Here is a 15,292-nt window from a genome sequence, read left to right as displayed (position 1 = left end):
TTCCTATACGCTTGCTCCGCCCTACCCACCTTTATTCCACTCCCCCCCACTGCAGCGGCTACAAAGGAAAATTATTGACTTTGTCTGGAGGGGCAAGTAAGCGTGCATCTCCCGAAAAAACATGATGGCCAACGTGAGACTGGGAGGCTTGGGGATCTCGGACCTCTGCAAATACCAGATTGCAGCACAGCTGTCTCACTTCCAAGCATGGGACATCATCTCGGGGTGCCCGAAATGGGTGGAGATCGAGCAATCCCGGCTCCCCCTTCCCTTCCACTTTCTTCCTTTTTTTCCCTCTGACCTGTGCCGCTCATGGCCAGGCCTGCTGACCTCTACCAAGCAATCAATCAGGGCCTGGGACTGGGCCCGCAGACACAAAGGAATCCCAGGATCCCTGAGTACTTTCTCCCCCATCTTCCTCAACCCAGCCTTCTCCCAGGCTCCCGTCCGGCGAACTTTAGGATTTGGTTGGCGGAGGCCTCAAATCACTGGGCCAGCTCTTTGAAGGAAATGCCCCCCGCACCTTTGAGCAATGCAAAGTAGCTTTCCAACTCACAGAAACAGATAGGTTCACCTACGCCCAACTGAGACATTGGTGCTCCCATCCCCAGAACCGGGCTACAGTGACAAAGGCCCCTGCCCCCCTAGAGCTCACAGTGCAAGACCTGCCGGCCCGAGGGAAGATCTCGGCCCTTTATAATCTATTGCAAGAGGACCCTTTTCACAGTAAACCTTCTTACATGGCTCAATGGGAGGCAGACTTGGGCCACGCCATAGAGGACCAAACTTGGATAGACATCTGGTCGAGAACACGCATGGCCTCCCCCTGTATTACCAACCGAGAATGTGCCCACAAACTGCTTCTACGCTGGTACTTCCCCCCCCCTTCGCCTTCATCACTTCCAGCGAGCGTTGGATCTGCATTGCTGGTGCTTCTGCGGCCTCACAGGATCCTATCTCCACTTGTGGTGGGCGTGCCCCAAGGTACAGGAGTTCTGGTCCCAATGCCTTGCTACAATAAAGGATATCACTCAAATTACAATACCATTGGCCCCTGAACATGTCCTCCTGGGGATCCTGATCCCAGGCTGCTACCCGAGAACAGGAAAAGGTGGCGTTGATCACCCAACTCTTACTGGCAGCCAAAATCACAGTGGCGCGCACCTGGACGTCAATAGATGGCACTCTGACGACCCTTTGATGGGTGAAAATTTGGCACATTCTAATTGCAGAAAAGTTCACGGCAGCTAAAGCAGGCTCCCTTCATCGGTTCACAAACATTTGGAGCCTGCTGCTAGACTATTACCAGACGTATCCAGCCCTGACCCATAAGCCACTCTTGATTGCGAGAGCCCTTCACGTAACCAGCGAACTCTCGACACCGGACTCGGCCCAATACAATTGGGTAACAAGCGCCACCTGGGGATAATGAGGGCAGAATAGGGGACTGGTCAATCTGTATGCATTCTGGGCTCAACAAGCAATTTTTCATGTATATGTTCTCCTGTGAGCTGATTATTAAATAAACAAATTTAAAACAAATCATTCAAGAGCTTGTGTTATTCATGGTGGTAAGAAGATGGGTTTCTTTAGGGGATTTGAGGATCTCGGGGAGCTATTAAATTGCTGCCTGCAATAAACTGGCACAGCCTGGCAACCTGACTGCGCTACCCCAGCTTTAGATCTCCACTGGAAATAGTTAGTGCAACTGCCAGTGGCCTGAGGTGTGCAGGGGAAGCCCCCCAGCTCTACAAAGCTACTACAAAGGAACTAAAATGGCCTGGTTCGGCCTGTATTTCTGTACCACTGTAGCAGTCAAATCTAGTTTGCATTTCAATGAGTGTTCTGCATGTGTGCGTGCGTGTGTCTTGTGTGCCTATGAGTGTGATTGCAAACATATATGCATGATACTAGGTGGCTCTGTGTGAGTGTGTGCAAAAGTCCATATCTGTGTGCATGACTATGGCATTGCAAGTCTGCGGATGTGTATTGCTCTGACTGGGCAGTGCATGAGAGTGAATGCCTGCATATGGTGACAGCGCATGTGCATATCATGTCAATTTATGACATGTAAGGGAACCATCTGAACATTTGACAAAGCTACCTTGGCAGAACATGGAAAAAGCTGCCACTGAGTTTAAGCATATGTTGGTTTATGGCAATACAAGGCAAGTAGTAGTAGCACCCTGGCCGTATGACGTCACACTCCCTTCTCCTGCCCAACACTAATCAGCTCACATCACAAACCAGACAAAACCAGAACTACTGGCTTTGTCAATACGTGTTTCTTAAATGATACAGAAGTCAGCAGTGTTGTGTTCCTTCATGAAACTGGATTGGGAGTATGTTTAGCAACCTGTGTTGCAGGTAACGCTTCATCTATGGGGAATATCGAAGGAACAGAGCAGGCTGCAGGAACCAGTGGCGTGCCGAGCGGGGGGCAGGCTGCCGCCCAGAGGCTCTTTTGAGAGCCAGACAGGGACATTTCTCAGTGGGACACCTTTACCCTTAGGCAGCTCAATGAGGGCGCCCAACGAGGAAGGAGTCCTGCTGGCAGCACAATGCGTGCTGAGCAATTCCAGCGCAGCACACTCATTGTCCTGGCAGCAGGACACCTTAACCTTTCAGATCGGGAGAGATGCCCCACTGCCAGGACAATGTCCCAAGGAGGACCGTGCATCAGAGGAGCTCTCACGTTGCTATGTGTAAACAGAGCATTACGATTTGAGCCGTTAAGCACTGATGGAAGGGGGTTTGAGGGTAGGGGGTCTATTAGCAGGGACTTTTGGTCCCTTTAGAAAAGTGAGAAGGGCATATAACGTTGCATGCTTTATGTAATAGTGACTATGGCTTTAAAACCCAAGGGGGATTTGTTAGGCTCTCATTAATATGCATGATGCTATTGTGATTTTGCATGCAAGATGGGGAGAATACAACTAAAGCCATACACATATTGCTCAATATATTTTTATGACAATGTACATAGTGTATAGTTAGTTTACTATGAAAGGCTAGTTTATTATGTAATGTGGTTTGCTTTCAAGGCATTGCTATAAAGTATTATTTGAGCACATGAAATGCAAAGCAAACCTTAATAAATATCTATATCAACTAAACCTGGGACCATTTAACCAAAGTGTATGATCCTGGGCAAATCATTTAATCGCACTGTGTCTTATCTGCAGCTCTGTAAGTGATTCTGATTCACTACACAGCTATGTTAATATATCATACTATTATACAAAAAAGCCTAATGACTACAGAGTTGCTCCATACATAATAATAGTGCAATTTAAGTATTTTTTCACCACAAAGTTATTTGCCACTTGGCTGGCCTGGACAGAGCTCTACTAAATGGGTTTCCTGCATCTGTAATGATCCTGCAGTTTTTTGTTGTGTGGTAAATGCCATCTGCTACTAATGTTACCAAAAAAGTACATTGGGGCAGGAGTGGGCTGTTTGGGGGCGTGAATGAGACTGTATGGAATTGCGCGCACTGCATTTGAGGGTGGGGGGGGAAGTAGCAGGACTTTTTTTCGTGGCTCGCATCCCCTCTCTTGCAATTCTGGATACTCCCCTGGCAGGAACCAGTCCAGGCAGGTGGAGACGTGTAAAGAATGGGCTGGACAGAACAGCCTTTTTCCATTTTACCTTAGATTTTAAATAAATTCCTGGATTCATAAACGCGTGAACCAGGTGGCAAAAGGAGTACATGCACTTTTAAATACTAGTATTAGTAGCTAAACACTACCATAGATTTGCATGCGCGTGATGTACCATCCGGCAGTTTGGCAGATCAATAGACATGTTCATAATTTGAACATGACCATAGTCTAGAATACATATCTACACCCTAACAGGATTAACATGAAATAATATCCTGATCTATACTCTTAATAGTAGGAATTGTTCCACTTTGCAAATCAGACAATTTTGTTAGATGAATGTTATGATTACTTCATTCTTTTGTTTCTTTTACTTAAGAATTCTGTTTTACGGGGGCGCTGTTGCGCTGGTAGAAGATGGCTGCCTGAGTGGGAGCTCCGAGTCTGGAGGCGACATCCGATTAAATACCTGCATTGGTACGCAATAAATATCTACGGCAGCACAACAAGATCGCAGCTGGAGGCTTGCACTACCTCGCCCCGAGTTTCGGGACGTATATGTGACCTGCGCCGGAGATCTGGGTTGCCTGAGTGGACCGGGGGATTGGAGATACCAGATCCGCGCCCCGGGGGATTGGAGATACCAGATCCGCGCCTCGCTTCCAGGGAGAGCGCCGCTGACGCTGCAGAGCTGCAGCCTACTGTGTGGGGGAGGGGCGTTGAGCCCACCCAGCTGCGCACCTACGCGAGGACTTGGAGCGGAGAGAAATCTGTCACCGATGTGACTACCGCTTCGCTTGCTCCCACCATCGGACCCCTGCGCCCCGTCCTAGGCGGCGGAGCCTGCCACCGGGAACATCCAGAGCGCGCCGGTGGCAGTGCACTGTGCGGGTGGCTTCTGCTACTGCCCCTCGACTCCTGACTCCTGTGCGGCTGGAGAGAGCTGTGCCGCTGGAGAGGGACCGTTGAGGCCTGGGGCTGCGTGGGCCCGGTACTACTCCCCGGCGGGGCTGCCTTCATCTCCATCGACCTGCCCCCCCCTCCATGCCGCTGCAGGCTGTGCCGTGCGGCGGTGCCTGGCCTGAGGGGGCTGCCACGTGTTGAGGGCTGCACCCTGCCCCGACCCCACTAACCCTCGCAATTGGCCTGGGGCCTGTCTCCCGCACGAGCCCTACCGTGTATTGCTGGTGGCCACGGACTGAACAAACTTCTCCACCTAACATCATCTCAACGCTACAGTGGAAGAGCACACTAATGTTGCAGAGCACAGCCTATATAAATGAATAACGGACTTCAGTGAGCCTACTTCAATCCCCAGCCCCCTTACATTGCAGGGTCCTGCCCCACCACATGTGATCACCTACCACGCGGTGAGGGCCGGGGCCACTCTGGACCTCCTCAAACTACTAATCAGTGAAATTGCGGTATCCGAGCAGTGGGTGGTAGACAAAGCCATTAGTGATTTGAATACCTGGATACGTGGGGGAACACAACCCACTTGAACAGCCACGGAGCACATACAGTGCACATGAGCTCTTACTGGTACATCGGCGAGGAGACACACCCCTCAGTACTGATACTGCTGTAGGCGGTGCCGTGGTAGATTGGGGGTGGGTGCCCTGTTCCCTGTGGACGTCACCTGTCCCCGTTCGGCTGCTGCCCCCCTGCTTTAAGAATCTCGTCGAAGTGGCTATTTGTGCGCAATGCTCGTGGTGGTTTGAACAATAAATCCTACAACCAGATCTGTGAATACTATCCACTTGCCTTACCAGCGACCCGGTGCACACGGTCTGTGCTTGGATCAGCCCAGGCTCTCCTAATTACCTACCGTCCCTGGTCCACTTGATCATTTGTTGTTCTACTGCTGCTATTCCCCGGCACATCCGAGTCCGTGGGGCCCTGCGACCACAGTGCCCCCACGTCTTGCTCTGGCTTCCCTGGACCCACACCCTGACCCTGTCTACTGCTAGATAGGGTGTTCCCGGACACTCCAATCTCTGGAACCCTTGTACGCTGGCACACGTACTCCACGTTCCGGAGGCTCGGATTGCCTGCTGGGTGCAATATTACTCATCCTGGGCGCTTGCGCCTTGCTGGGGACCGTGGTCCTGTGGGCCAGCTGGGTCTGGCGGCGTTCACTGTGGGCACCCTTGCTCACCCCCGGCCCAGTGTGTGTAGGCCTCTCTATTCCCTTTCCGCTTATACTGGCCCCTGGGGCCAACGGATCTGAGCCCAACTCTCATCATGACTAAGGGCGCAGGAGGGGGGAAAAACAGAGCTCCATCAATATGTTCACCAAGACCCCATCCAGACAGGCGGTGGAGGAGTCGGAACCCGCCCCAACCACCTCGACCCCTTTGGACTCCATAGACACAGAGAAAATGATGGAATACATCCGGGAGGGATTCACTACATTACACTCCAAGCTGGATGATATGAATGGCTCCATATCCTCGATTAAAGCGCACATCGAGAAGACTGACGGCTGAGTGGCGGAGATTGAGGCGAGGGTCGGAGTCACGGAGGATGACTTGGGCGTTCTCCGGGTGGAGGTCTCCTCTCTGTCCAGACATGTGCTGGAGGCTGCCAAAAAGAATGAGGACCTTGAATCGCGCTTCAGACATAACCTCTGCATAATTGGGGTCCCTGTGGACAACATCAAAGAACCCATGGAAGACTTTTTGGAGCGCACCCTACTTACACTGCTTGACTCCCCTAAGCTCTCACCACACTTTGCAATAGAAAGAGCCCATGAAAGAGCGCATCGAGCCTTATCGGCGAAACCCAGACCTGGTGCACCCCCGTGCCCAATCATAGCCAGGGTTCTGAACGTTCCTGACCGGGACGCCCTACTCAGGGCTGCGAGAGCTAAGGGAGAGCTCCTTCTGGGGTCCTCTAGGATTCACTTATATCCTGACTTTTCTGTTGCAGTTCAAAAGGAACTTAAAACCTTCATGGCAGTTAAAAAACATCTACGAGACTTGCAGGTTAAATACTCCATGCTATACCCTGTCAAGCTTAGAATCGAGCACCTCCACCGTGACTTCTATTTCACGATCCCGGAGGAGGCATCCAGATTCATAGATGAGAACTTTCCTTGTTAACAGTGTTTGCCGAATCACCATTTTGCCACTTGTTGCATGTTCAGACACTCATTGGGAGGGGGGGTACCCTGCCCCATGAGGGTAGGGGTGTCAGGAATGGCACTCTGTCAAGAGTGGCACAGGGTACCAAAGTAGGGTTTGGGTGGCTGTGCTGAGGTAAGGTAGCAGATAAGCACACACAGCAGGAAGTTCAGCAAGAAAGAAGAGTAGGAAACAGTAGCTGTGAGCCAAAAGGGGCAAAAGATACAAAGGTACAAACAAACTGGATTCCCTCTTGGGGTGTATGCTGAAATGGGGAAGAGTGTTCCACGAACCTTAAGAAACTCCAGCCTTCTGCACAGATTGCTATAACAGAGGCCCACGCTGTATGCTCATGGCTGGGAACAACAGCAGTGGGTGTCTGTAACACTAAAAACGCGACAAGGGAAGGGGCAGAGGTTGCCTGCCGGAAACCAACAGGCAAGCTCTGTACAAAGGGATTACATAAGACACATGAGAAGACAAGAACAGAAATATCCAGCGAAAAGGAAGCCAATGAGCAATCTAGCAGAAGGAAATGAAGGAAAGGCAGTTAGACTGAAATAGATAACCTAAGGTGGAGTACAGAGGACTCAAGGAAGAGAACAAGGAGCAGCAGTCAGGGAAACAGAAGGCTGCAAAGTAGGAAGCAGGTCTGCAGTCAAGAGTGGCACTAGGTGCAGGCAAACTGTATTGGACTGCGGAGGACTGTAGTAGGCTGAAAGGCAGGGAGTCCAGAAGAACAGGACAGAGAGAGAGATTAGTAGTAGGCGACAGAGAGCCCAAAAGAATAGGGTCGCTAGGTAGGGAGCCCAGAGGAGCAGGGCTGTAGGCAGCGAAGAGGTGAAGGCTGCAAGGTAGGGAGCCCAGGGAACAAGGGCTTGGAGACAGCAGAAGGTTGCAAGCTGCACGGTAGGGAGCCCAGAGGACAAGGGCTGTAGGCAGCCGGAGTGAGGCAGGCTGCAGGGCAGGGAGCCCAGAGGACAAGGACGGTAGGCAGCCGGAGTGAGGCAGGCTGCAGGGCAGGGAGCCCAGAGGACAAGGATTGTAGGCAGCCGGAGTGAGGCAGGCTGCAAGGCGGGCAGCAGAGGACTAGGACTGTAGGCAGCCGGAGTGAAGCAGGCTGCAGAGCAGGAAGCCCAGAGGACAAGGACGGTAGGCAGCCGGAGTGAGGCAGGCCGCAAGGCGGGCTGCAGAGGACTAGGACTGTAGGCAGCCGGAGTGAGGTAGGCTGCAGGGCAGGGTGCCCAGAGGACAAGGACTGTAGGCAGCCGGAGTGAGGCAGGCTGCAGGGCAAGGAGCCCAGAGGAGCAGGGCAGCAAGGAGTGAGCCCAGAGGAGCAGGGCCGCTGACTGTAGAGGGCTGCAGAGGAATGTAATAGGGTGCAAGGCAGGAAGCCCAGAGGACAAGGGCTGTAGGTAGAAAGCAGCGGAGCGTGATCGGCTGCAAGGCAGGGAGCCCGGAAAGGGCACTGGAACAAAACAGGATAATGCAGCAACAGGAACAGCATACAAAGTAAAGGATCAAGGCAAACAGGAGCGGGGAGAACTCAAGATGCAAGACACTGTGCTCCTGCAGGCAGCTGCTTATATACAGCCCTGCCCTGTTCTGAGGCAGGCTAATTGACAGCACCTGTAGCAGCACACCTGAAGACAATCTGCCTCCTCCCTCTCTGGTCCTGAGCAGGTTGAAGCATCACTGGCCGCTAGGGCTTCTGGGGATTGTGGTCCCAATAACGATGAATGAGAATAGCCAGGAATTGAGGACTGCAGCCAGGTGCATTATGGTAAATGTAGTTAATTGAATAAAATAAGAAAGAACCAAAGTTGAGCAAATGGAAGTAAAAGACCAAGGCGTGAAAAGGAGTTGTTCAAGGAGTATTAGGAGGAGAAATGAGTACCAAGTAGTCCATGATGGTTGCCAATGAGTGCGCCAGCGGCGCGGGCATGACAAGGGGACCCATCCGTCAGCCATTCGAGTAAAGCTCACTCTGCCTTATGATGTTCTGACCTCCCCCTCCACAAGTGTCTATACAATCTTTAGGTTAATGTTTCCAATGCACATTCTCTATCCTTATTGTACCCCCAGCCCGGAACATCGCAGCCAGGCCAGCACACAGGCCCCCAGGCGTTGATGCCATTGGTTTGGATTTGGTTATTTAGTTATGGGATTGTCATTCCTCTGATTGGGGAGGGATGTGAGTGGGGGTAGGTTGGGACAGGAGTTATGTTAAAAAAAAGCTTGATGTTCACAAAGAGGGTGGAGCGCGGGATAATGCCAGGTCAGTCACACTCCAAATGGGAACCTGCTCACATATCCTGGGCTCACGGCCCTAGACCACTATCCGACCGATTCATGAGCTGGAACGTGCAGGGGCTTGGCAACTATAAAAAATGTGACAGTTGCAATTACACGCGGAGCGCCATGGAGTAAAAATCCTGTTTCTTCAAGAAACACATGCATGTGCTGAACACTGTGAAAGATTCTCCAAGGGGTGGGGATCCCAAAGATATTATACCAATTACTCTACCCAGAGTCGGGGGGTCATGACCCTGATCCACAAAGCCTCAAATTCACCTGTAAATTTTCACAAACTGACCCACTGGGTAGATATGTGTTGCTTCATGGCGATCTGCAAAACAAAGAATTGGTGTTGCTGAGCATTTACGGCCCCAATATCGATGACCCCGAATTCTACCTCCAACTAGCCCCCCTGTTAGCCAGCTTACCCATGGTGCCGATACTATGGGGGTGGGGGTGACTTCAACACAATACTAGATGTAGACCTTGACAGATCTGGCTCCAGACCCTGCCAACTCTCCAAAGCAGCCTACACCATTCTGACGTCCCTCCCCCGGTTGTCCATCGTAGACTCATTGCGACTGATAAACCCAGTCACAATGAGTCTATGGGCATACTCCTTCTATTCTTCAGTCCATGACTCCCATTCCAGAATTGATAGGTGGCTGATATCGGACATACTGATTAGAAATGTTTCACTCCAAACAATTCTTCCTAGAACCCTGTCTGACCACTCCCCGGTGACTGTTTCCCTTTGTTGGGGCCCTGACCATGAAAAGGCACGGGGTGGAAGATGAAACCGTACTCCCTGCTCGACACAGCCTTTGTCTCAGAACTAGAGACCGCAATCAAGGACTTTTTCGAGATCAACACCAACTCGGTCCCTGCGCACTCCACTCTATGGGAAACATTTCAAGTTTACATTAGAGGCATCGCCATCTCGAAGGAAATCGGCATACTGAGGGCAATCCGGGGAGACATTGGGAAAAGTGAGGCAGTCTTGGCGTCCCTTGAGTCTCAATACGCTCTCCTTCAATCTCCCGAGATCCTAGCGTATCTCGGGCTGGAGGTGGACGTGTTCCGTTCGCACGCGGAGCGCGAGGTGACATTTCTTGATAATCCCCAGCTTGCGAGAAAATACGGGGAGGGGGAGAGACCAGGCCGTGTTTTGGCCAGACTCATTCGCGGCGAGCTAGGTTCTCTCAACATCCCGGCCATCAAGAGAATAGATGGCACCCTAGCCACACTCCCGCAGGATATCAATACCGAGTTCTTGGCTTTTTACGAAGCCCTCTAGTCGGAGGACGAGTGCGCCCCTACGGCTGAGATCGACACCTTTCTGGACAGCCTTTCCCTTTCAGTCCTCTCTTATGAAACTAATAGCTCCCTTGAGAGACAGTTTACTGAGGAGGAATTCTCGGAGGCTATAGACTCGCTGTCAACCGGCAAGTCCCTGGGCTCGAACGGTCTTCCGGTGGAATTTTATGAACGCTTCAAGCCACTCCTCATTCCCCATCTGATGGCCCTTTGGGATGAGGCCTGCGAAGTGGGTATGCTCCCTCGTTCCCTCCGAGAAACTATAATAACAGTCCTTCTCAAACCTGGTAAACCCTCCACCCAATGCAGATCATATCGCCCCTTATCATTAATTAACTGCGACGTAAAAATGTTTGCAAAACTACTAGCTACACGCCTATCCCCTATATGCCACATATCATCCATCCCGATCAAGCGGGATTCATCCCAGGACGTTCTACCTCTCTGAACCTTAGGCCCCTATTTAATATTATCAGTAGGATCAGCCCGAATGTGCAGGCAGTCGCTGCAGCACTGGACATGCAGAAGGCCTTCGACTTTGTGTCGTAGAGGTATCTGTGGCGGGTCCTTTAAAAATGCAAATTCGGGCCCAGGTTTTGCTCATGAGTTTGTTTACTCTATTCCAGCCCAGTGGCCAGGGTCCGTACCGAGGACAGGTGTTCCCCTCTGTTCTGGGTTGCTAGGGGCACGGGGCAGGGCTGCCCATTCTCTCCTTTAATCTTTGCTATAGCCATGGAACCATTCGCCGACAGGATTCGCCAGTGTCATGCACATAGGGGTCTACGAACAGCAGGTCAAGCCGATATTATCTCTTTATATGTGGACGACACCCTGCTCTATATCCGTTCCCCCTCTGTCAACCTAGCCCCGATACTGGAGGATGTCACCCATTTTGGATATATCTCTGGGCTCAAGGTAAATTGCTCCAAATCTACACTGTTCCCGCTTACTGCTAACACGCTTCCCCCTCCTGATCTCATGGGGTTCACTTGGTCTCAGTCGAACTTCACTTACCTTGGAATAGAAGTCACTCGTCACCCTGCGACATTGATTGAGGACAACTACCAGAAATACCTTACAAAACTCACTGAAAAGGCATCTAGCTGGGCGAGACTTCCAATCTCGTTGGCTGGCTGGATTGGGATCTTAAAGACGGTAGTACTTCCACAACTGTCATATAAGTTCATCAACTTACCCCTATGGCCGGGTGACGGTTTCTTCCAAGCGCTAACTCGTACCATTAATACCTTTTGTGGCATTCTGGGGCAGTTCAATTAAAACTAGCGACTTTGACCACTCCCATGGAGAGTGGGGGATTTAATGCCCCCAACTTCCTCAAATACTGGCTGGTGGCGCAGGCTCAGTTCGCTTCTCACTGGTTCAACCCACAGGACCCTCCTCCTCATGTCAGACACGAGAAAATGGCAGTCAGTGATCAAGATGTCCGCTCCCTAATCCTGTTTCCCCTGCCGGCATTATTGGAGTCGCTGGACCCTGTTGTCAGCACCTCTCTGGTCCTCTCCAAAACCTGGAAACTACTAGGCATCCCCCACCCATCATTCCACGGCAACTTGCCTCTATGGAACTTCCTCCCTGGGGTCCCTGGCCTATCACTATCCATCACACGCCGCTGGGTGACACTGGGCTATGAATCAATCTGTGACACCTTCAAAAATGGCAACTTTATCGAGTGGCCGGACCTACCACCCGCTCTTAGACCAAAGCCATCCGCGTGGCTTCAATACTCATCCCTCCGGAAAACCCTTAAAATCAGATACCCTGATTTCCCTGCACTACCTCCTGATGACCCGTTCGTCGCAGAGCTTTGTGACTTTAGCTCCTTTAGAGGAAAGGTATCCCGACTATATACCCTATTGCAAACCAGAACAACCCCTCCCTTTGACAATCTAAAGTGTAAATGGGCGCAGGACTTAGAGACAGAAATGTCTGACGACCGTTGGAAACGGATGTGCGCACGCACTCACAATGTGTCCTTTAATTCCCGTTTTAAACTGATCCAGTTCAAAGTCCTACAACTCATCTCACTCCTACCCGGTTACAATACATATCAAAGGACCATTCTCCCAGATGCCCCAGGTGTGGAGCTGACAACGCCACATATATACACATGCTCTGGCACTGTTCTAAATGTACACGGTACTGGGAAGCGGTATGTGCTACCGTGGCAGCCATGCTGGACTGTACAATCGTCCCCTCCCCTTCATTGTGTCTCTCCCATGATCTCCCTGGCCTGGGTCGTGACTCCAAAAAACTGGCTGGCCTTTGCATGCTATTGGCTGTCCATTGCATTTTACAATGCTAGCTTCATCCTGCTCCACCCACACACACACAGTGGCTTGGGGCGGTAACCTGGGCATCGGACACAGAAGAGGCCTGGTCTAACCAGCAGCCGACACATTCAAGGCCCAGGAATATCTGGTTGAAGTTCCGCTCCTACATGGCACCTGCTGATACAGACTCTGACGATGCATCCCCTGTTCCCTGTCCCTCCACGCCCAACATGGCCTGAACTCTTGATTATCTGGCTCCTTCTGGCCCGCTGTATCTCTCATGCTTATTACCCTGGAGTCAAAAAAACAATGCTGTGACCTATTGATTTGTATTGTATCTGACAAATGCTTGCCCCATTTTGGGCCTCTACCTGTACTCTTTTGTGTCATCAAGCTGAATAAATAATTTTTTTTAAAAAATCTGTTTTACAAATTCTGCTTTTGAATGTGTCCCTTGTTCACTGATTCTAGTCTTATTTTGTTTTATTTAGGATCAGTTCTATACATGTATGTTTCAATTATATATGTATTTTGAACAAACTTTGATGTATGATTTTGTGATTTGTTTTTTCTTTCTTTAGCTAAATGTATCAATAATAAACTCTGATTCAACTGTAGAGTACTCTTGCTGTGTTGTTCCCTTAGTGACTCGTTGAGCACAAAAAAAGCCCTTCTCCTTAATTGTATTTTAAAATAACAATGAAATCAAAATTGTTCCAAATGTGGATTTTTTCCTTGTAAATTAATCAGTATTTTCTACCCCTAATCCACATTAGCCCTATTGTTTGCATTTCAACAAACAGGAAGTGGTCATTTCCTCACAACACCATTTTATCTTTAAAGCTTTTATTAGAAGGAAAGAGGGATCCAGGCCAGCTTAAACACAGGTGAGACAATGTTTACCCAATTAAAGATTGTACTTTACAACACACCGTGGTTTATCTCAGTGATTCACATTACATGTAGCCACATTGCCCTCAATGACGCTGAAGCTCCACGCCCTCTGCCACCTCCAAGCACCGGCCAATGGGCGGGCGCGGGAGGGGCATAGAGAAGAAAAGCAACAACATCACCTGGAAACGAAACTCTGCTCCTGGCAGAGGTCCCTCCCTCATTGTCACAAACGCACTATCAAAACACGGCTCCGAAAATAGTTGTCGATGGGGGTTTCCCAATGAAAAACTCGTTGAGAATCAGGCCAAACGCGTTACAGAGAAACCAACACATAACACATTTTAAAACGTGAGAGAAAAGCAATGTGATCTATGAAAACCGAAAAGAATGCTCCCGATTTTTTTAGCTTTTGCGTTAGACTCGTTGATTGCTTAAGAACTATAAATGATAAAAATGCTGCACTATATACATTTCTTAAGCATAGCCTACACCATTAGGTAAACCATAAAGAAGAGACCTGGTGCCCGATTGATTGCACTTTTAGCACGGTACAAAGTGGCCTTTTCACTGGTGCAAAGTCACTTTGCACTGCAAAAATACACGTTGCACTGCTCCGTGAATCAGGGCGGTTGTTGGCATTGCAGAGTCACTTTGCACTGCAAAAATACACGTTGAACTGCTCCGTGATTCAGGGCGGTTGTTGGCATTGCAGAGTCACTTTGCACTGCAAAAATACACGTTGCACTGCTCCGTGAATCAGGGCGGTTGTTGGCATTGCAGAGTAACTTTGCACTGCCAAAATACACTTTGCAGCAGTGTAAAGTCATTTTGAGCCGCGCTAAACGTTCCACCATCGTGCCCCTGGGGCGGCATTACAGACACTTTTCACCGCTACAAGTGCAATTAGTATTGAGGACAAAAATCGCTCTGGTGCAAACAAAACATATTCTTTCGTTGCATTTTTGCTCCTGGCAAAAGGACTACGATGATCATTGCGATGGTGCAAAAATGCATTTAGTATGGGATTCCCACCAAGCCTATTTTTGACCTCCTGCTGAGGCGGAGCTTTCTGGGAAAGCGCATTGTGATATCACAGTCTCCAAAACATGGTCTTATGTTGTACATTAACATGAGTTGATAATGATACATACATACTAAAAAAACTACCTTAGGTGTTAAAAAACAGCGAAAAGGGACCTTGAGAAAGAAAGTTGGTTCTAAGACAAAGGATAGTAGCGAGGGAGCGGCAGTAACGGACAGAGAGCGAGAGAGAGAGGACGTGTGCCAACGTCTGGCAGTGTCTTGGGTCGTCGTTGGGGGTTCACACCCGCCGAGACCTGCAAAGCACCCAGGCGCAGCGAGTCACTTACCTGTTGCAATTCGTTTGTGAAATAAAGGATTGTAACTGCAACGCAAATCGTCTGCAGCAAAACGGCTGCAATAAGCACAAGTCCACATGTCTGGCTAGGACTGGAGACTGCCATGGCGGTCATGCTATCCAGGGGCTTCTAGCAAGTAATGCGCACAGAAGTTCGAAGTTGTTGTCTGGCGTGCGAGTGAATGCACCCTAGGCGGAGCTGCTTCCTGGAACAGCCAGAGGCTGTCCGTGCAGAATTTCCTTGGCTTCAATCCAATTTACACGGGAAAAGGTCAATGTTGTTGTCTGCAGAAATTCAGGCATTTGAAAAACTAGAGGTTATGTAGCAGCCTGTGCCGGACCTATTCTATACAAATTCACAGTTTATCTTATTTTTTCACGTGC

At 50.0% G+C, this 15,292-nt stretch overlaps 1 protein-coding gene across 1 annotated transcript in view; it reads right to left on the bottom strand.

Annotated features, from left to right (window-relative positions):
- TNFSF10 (TNF superfamily member 10) overlaps positions 1–15,056 on the bottom strand; it is a 211,492-nt gene extending 196,436 nt beyond the window's left edge. Inside the window, exon 1 of the mRNA XM_069618735.1 lies at positions 14,901–15,056. Coding sequence (XP_069474836.1) covers positions 14,901–15,023 — 123 coding nt within the window. The 5' untranslated portion in view covers positions 15,024–15,056. The remainder of the gene's footprint in view (positions 1–14,900) is intronic.
- Between the last annotated feature and the right edge of the window lie 236 nt (positions 15,057–15,292).

This window comes from Ambystoma mexicanum, chromosome 10 (genome assembly GCF_040938575.1).
Source record: "Ambystoma mexicanum isolate Mex_15411 chromosome 10, UKY_AmexF1_1, whole genome shotgun sequence".
NCBI lineage: Eukaryota > Metazoa > Chordata > Amphibia > Caudata > Ambystomatidae > Ambystoma > Ambystoma mexicanum.
The sequence above is the reverse complement of the archived record's forward strand: the minus strand, read 5'-3'. Positions and strand labels throughout refer to the sequence as shown.